This window comes from Dromiciops gliroides, chromosome 6 (genome assembly GCF_019393635.1).
Source record: "Dromiciops gliroides isolate mDroGli1 chromosome 6, mDroGli1.pri, whole genome shotgun sequence".
Classification (NCBI taxonomy): Eukaryota; Metazoa; Chordata; class Mammalia; order Microbiotheria; family Microbiotheriidae; genus Dromiciops; species Dromiciops gliroides.
Window position 1 is genome coordinate 161734221 of NC_057866.1, and position 6026 is coordinate 161740246.

General features: G+C 38.8%; 1 protein-coding gene across 1 annotated transcript in view; it reads left to right on the forward strand.

The window, feature by feature from the left end:
* EDNRA (endothelin receptor type A) overlaps window positions 1-4998 on the forward strand; it is an 86448-nt gene extending 81450 nt beyond the window's left edge. The window contains exon 8 of the mRNA XM_043973505.1: window positions 1784-4998. Coding sequence (XP_043829440.1) covers window positions 1784-1924 — 141 coding nt within the window. The 3' untranslated portion in view covers window positions 1925-4998. The remainder of the gene's footprint in view (window positions 1-1783) is intronic.
* The last annotated feature ends 1028 nt before the right edge of the window (window positions 4999-6026 follow it).

Genomic DNA, 6026 nt, shown 5'->3' on the forward strand with positions numbered 1-6026 from the left:
TCCAGACATGGAATACATGCTATACAAAGACTCAGAGGCAGGAAAGTTTCAAATAGTTGGCATCCTACCTACGGAGTAATTCTTCTAAAAAGGTATCACAAACAACCACAATACCCTGGGTTAACATTAAAATGAAAGGTTGTTTTTGTTACCTGCCCAGTGACTACTCTGCTTAAAAGAAATCCTAAAATACAAATATCAAGAAATTTAAAAGTCTTAACTTGGTGGGCCAGCTACCATTGTAGCATTCCAGAACTCTGAGCAGCTATATTACACTCGTTTTTGTGATGATGTAATGCGGATCGCTGGTATAATCTATTCAAAGAAGCCAATTTTGAATATTTATTGGCTCCTTGAATTAAAAAAATGTCATTAGAAGAGAGTGTTTCCTCCAGCTCTCAAAACTATGCTTTTGAGCAAACCCAGGAGGTTCTCATGAAGGGAATATTACTTAATAACAAATTCACTGATGCGGCTCTGGCCCCCATCATTGCAAATAGGTACACACACATGTATATACACACATGCATAAATGTGTACATATACACACCATTAGATGATTTGTGGATAGTTGATCTTAATTAAATTATTATGGCTTTAGTATGAAAGTATGATAATTAACACAGCAGCCCATGATGTGGAATTTTACTTGTTGCTCAGTCAGCTGAATCTTTGGAGTTAATGCTCAAATTGTTAAATATTTATAATAGTCATAAAACTGTCTATTTCCCAGGAACATTAATGGCTAGACAAATGCTAATTAATTAATCCCAGAGAGACAGGGAGGTGGAAGACAGCCCACTTTGTTGATCTGTTGATCCAAGGGTCATTTTATTTATTTAAAATAAAGGACAACCCACTTTGTTGATCTAAAGGCCATTTTATTCTTTTAAAATACCGTAAATGACTCATTCATGTGCTTTTTTTCCCCTGAACACTTACTTCTAAATGACTCTGCCCAGGATCCCCAGTAGATTTCCTCCCTTGTAGCAAAGTACTACAATTGTTGTTATTCCCTCATTTCAGTCATGTGACCACATTTTAGGTTTTCTTGACAAAGCTTCTGGAGTGGTTTGACATTTCCTTCTCCAGCTCATTTGACAGATGAGGAAACTGAGGCAAACAGTGTTAAGTAATTTGCCCCCGGTCACACAGCTAGTAAGTATCTGAAATCAGATTTGAAGTCAGGAAGAGAAGTCTTCCTGACTTTAGATACAGCACCCTATCCACTTCGCCACTTAGTTGCCCCCTAAAGTACAACAATAGACCAAAACAAATCTACACAGTGATGGTGCCTGACAGTGGGGTCCTCACCCTATGCTCTAGTTCACTCTCTCTTCTGAGAAGAGGGAGGTAATGCACCACCAGCCGTCCACTGAGATCATAACTAATTACTGCATTGATGAGAGTTCTGCTAGCTTTCTGTTTTGTTTTTAAAGGTTACTTTACAAATGAACAGCAAACTGAGAGCTGAGTAGGTACCCTAACTTGCCCAAAGAGGCAGAAAGCATACTTCACTATTTACTCAGCCTTCTCTCATTAAACCACAAGGCCTTCCTTTGTTCTCTGCAGAGTTGAAAGGATTAATTGATTAAGAGACGGGGTAACTGTTGAGACTGGAAAAGACAGCTTTTTATTTTACAACTACTAAAACCATACTGAATTTTTAAGAGTTAAATTCCTGTTATTCTATAGTTGGTGGCAAGAATCCCACCTTATAGAGTCTTTGGAGGAACTAATTGATAGAATTATATATTTTTGTCAATACATTCTTCTTTTCCAGTCATGCCTCTGCTGTTGCTGCTACCAGTCAAAAAGCCTCATGACCTCAGTACCTATGAATGGAACAAGCATTCAGTGGAAAACCCATGAACAAAACCACCACAACACAGACAGGAGCAGCCACAAGGACAGCATAAACTGATATCCAGAGCACCAGCAACACCTCAAGCCTTATGAAAAAAGAAAGACTGATCCCACAGATGTTTTGCCAGGAAGTTTACCAATTTTCTCATTCTTCTCTGCCCCTTCCCCTGAAAAATGCACTTGGGAATTGCCATCAAGTAACCTAATTAGGTCTTTTAAGTCCCGTGAAGCTGACTGCTTTCAGCTGACTTGATGTTCTTCAGAGATGACAATGAGCAGTGCTGGAGGAACCTGGAAAGAGCTCTCTTAGAGTTTTTAGCCCCCAGGGACACATCTGCTACTTTTGCAGGAAGTGAGAGTCTTCCCCACATGTGACTGGCAAAAGTGCACCTTCTGGCTGAGGTCTGCTGAGAAGTGGCACGATGAAATTTTGCTGAGGGCCACAGGAGGAACTGTGAGCAATATAAGTTCATCTCCAGCCTCGAGTGTTGAAATTTGTTTTTCTTATAAAACACAGTATGGTTTCAGCCACCTTTGTTTTAAATGTCAATCCACACCAGTATTCTTTTTTTTTAATTACATATCTTAGTAACATAGTCACAAAAATTTGCTCTCATTCTACATATATTTTGTATAGAAAGCAGTAGATTTAATGAGCAGTGAGAAGGTAAGGTTTCTCTAAGCAATTCTGAATCTATAAAAATGTATGCCTTAAAAGCAGCTCAAATTTAGGTACTTAAAACTCAAACTGAAAGCTCCAGAAGGTACTATGATGTGCTATTCATAATAATTGACGTTTACTTAGTGCTTTGAATTTGCAAAGTGCTTTATGAATGTTACTACATTTGAGCTCCAGAATAGCCCTAGGAGGTAGGTACTACAAATCGAATTGTCCTCAATTTATAAATGAGGAAACTAAATCTCAGAGAGAAGTGATTTGTTCAGGATTATAGAAATAGGAAATATCAGAGACAGGCTCTGAACCCAGGTCTTCCTGCCTCTCATCTAGTGTTCTATCAGGCTGTTACTCTAAGCGTTAGTCTAAGGACTTCTAAAGAAACCCCTTAGGGGGAGTTTTTTAATGGTCCTTTCTAAGCTAAAGGGAATACTGAAACTCATAATCAATTCCCAAATCACATTTCAATTTCATAGACATTTACTAAATGCTAGAGGTACTTTCAGATTCAACAGCCATTTTCCGTAAGCCTATTTCTTTCTTCAGAGGTATCTATTTCTCCTACAAAATGAAGAGATCGTACTAAGAACTAAAAGGCAAAGCACTTAAACTATTTCTGAAGTTTTCAGTAACTGTCACTGACTCAAGAGGAAATGCAAGAAAATAAGCAATTCAAAGTATCCCATTTTCATCAGAGTTATGTGTTGTTTTGGGTTTTTTTTTATTATTTTAAAGCATAGTAGTACAAACTCTAGCAACTCTTCTTTTGCTATATTTGGATTATGCTTTAACTTTCAGTGATTCTCAAAAATGGCGGCTAAGTGGGTGGAGCGCTGGCCCTGGAGTGGGGGGTACCTGAGTTCAGGTCCAGCCTCAGACACTTAACACTTGTGACCGTGGGCAGGTCAATTGACCCCAGTTGCCTCACTAAAAAAAAAAAAAAAAAAAGACTAAGTGATGGCACCAGTCTTTAGCCACCAAGTGTCCCATGTATATCATTAAACATGGAACATTAGACATGCTATGTTTCAATGCCTCTTACCTCTGCTACAGAAAACTACTAGGAGATTCATGGGCCAGGTTGAAATGCAGTCATACTAAATGCCAACCTTCTTCATCTCCCAGTTCTAAAGAGCAAACCTTCTACATGTTAACCTGCTCACAAGGTCACCATTTCAAAGTGCCTCCAGTGATTTATCCTGGGCAACTTCCCAGATGTTTACAGTCTGTGCATAGCAGAGAGCCTTCGTGTACATAGAAACACCATTTGTAAATTTCTTTGCAGATTTTTTTGAGATTAACTATCCACAATGTGTCTTTGTGTATGTACATATGTGTGCATATAATATATGCAGTTGTGTATCAAACTATAACCTGATAGTATTGTTCGAAAGTAGTGCCCCCTAGTGGACCCTGAACAAAACATATGAGGACATTTAACCTGGATAATTAATTTTACATCAGAAGCCTATTTGTTCCCAAAGCTAGTGACCACACTTGTCATTCCAAAGGGAAGGTCCAATACACTGAACAATGAACTGAACTGAGCTGGGATGTATGAGGCCAAAGCAACAAAATTATTTCTTTTTTTTAAAGACTAAATTTTTTTTGATGAAGTAACATTTTGGGTTGTGTCACCTCCTGTGCTACAGTGATAGGAATGTATTATCTTATAATAACCCCCTGCTGCCACCCTCCTCTATCCAATGTGTAATGGATAGAACACAAGCCTTGGGGTCAGGAAGACCTGGATTCAAGTACTTATTCTCTCAGTACCCAGGAAGTTTTCTATAACCATATGTTATAGACTAATTGACACGATTTGTAACAGTAGAGGGAGTTTCCATACAGAGATTTTCCATGTCCTGATGAGGTCATCTGGACCAGAATAAAAAATGAACAATACATTCATGAGGATGCTGGGTAGTGCTAGAAGACAGTGCCAGGAATCCTGCTTTGCTGACACAGAGCTAAGCTCATTTATGGTGTTGCATTTAGACATGATCCCATACCCCACCCCACCTAAAAACTGCTATTGAAAGTGAGAGGCTAAGAAACTCTGCTTATTCAAGTGTTACCCTGTCACATTCCCTTCATTCATTGGTACAGCACATGAAATGACATTTGCCTATAACTTAAGCTATAGTATTACAAGAATTTTGTTTAGACAATCATAATTGTAAAAAAAAATTACGTGGTTTCTTGCATATGGATGAAATATATTTTATAAATCCAGAACGTCATACATTTCTGGCATCAAATAGTAACAGCATGAGCTTTAATACATGGGTTGTCAATAAGCTTAGGAGGAGATAATTATGCTTTTGAGGAGGCTAATTTCCACAGTATTTATCATATCTGTACAGCAAGGTGACTCCCTATAGAAATGAGCCAGATGCCAATGTCCTATAATGGAAGTGGCCCAGAAATGTAAAATAAAGCAGATATTCCTACAAGTGTTACTGGTATTTTAATGATTATTCCTACTTTGTTCTCCATAGGAAAAAAAAAAGATCCTGGCTTCTATTCTCTCTTCTCACTAATCATTTTTACATATATATAGCTGCCAAAGTAATCTTTCTAAAACACAAGTCTGTATCACTCCTCTGCTATACAAGCTTCAGTGGCTCCCTATTGCTTCTAGACAAAAAAAACAAATGCAAACTCCTCGAGCCTTTCATAATCTGGCTATACATCCACCTTTATAGTTCTTTCCCACACTCTATGCTCTAGCCAAAGAGCTTGGTGTTTCCCAAATCTAGAATCCCAGCTCCTGCCTCTGACTTTGCCATCCCAGCAAGAGTGGCTGTGTTCTGCAAGCTGAGTCAGCAAAAGGAAATCCAACTCAAGAGGAATGAAGATGTCAAGGATGAGGTTCTTAATGAGGGAGGACCAGAAACATGACTGGGAACAGAAAGCAAGAAGTCAAAGCACAGGGTCAGTCACATCAGGAATTATAACAAGGCTTTATCATTTCTTGTGGCTACCTTTGTGTGCCCAGAGCACTATAATCTGCAGGTAGTTCTCAGGTGAAATCAACCCAACTCATCTAACAATGTTTCTGTTGATTCGTTGTCTTTGTCTCTCCAGTGTCTGGCCCATGATAGGAGCTTTACAAATATTTGTTGATTAGTCTATGGTCAGGACTTTTTAGAAAATTCCTCCATAATTGTCTTGAATGCAACAGAGTTCTATGCTAAATTAAACTACCTGCCTCCAACTCAACAAACATTGAAAAGGATGAATACAGGGGGCAGCTAGGTGGCACAGTAGATAAAGCACCGGCCCTGGATTCAGGAGTACCTGAGTTCAAATCCAGCCTCAGACACTTGACATTTACTAGCTGTGTGACCCTCGGCAAGTCACTTAACCCCAACTGCCTCGAAAAACACACACACACACACACACACACACACACACACACACAAAACAAAGCACCATAATGAAAAGGATAAATACAAATTCCTTAACCTGGATTTTAAGA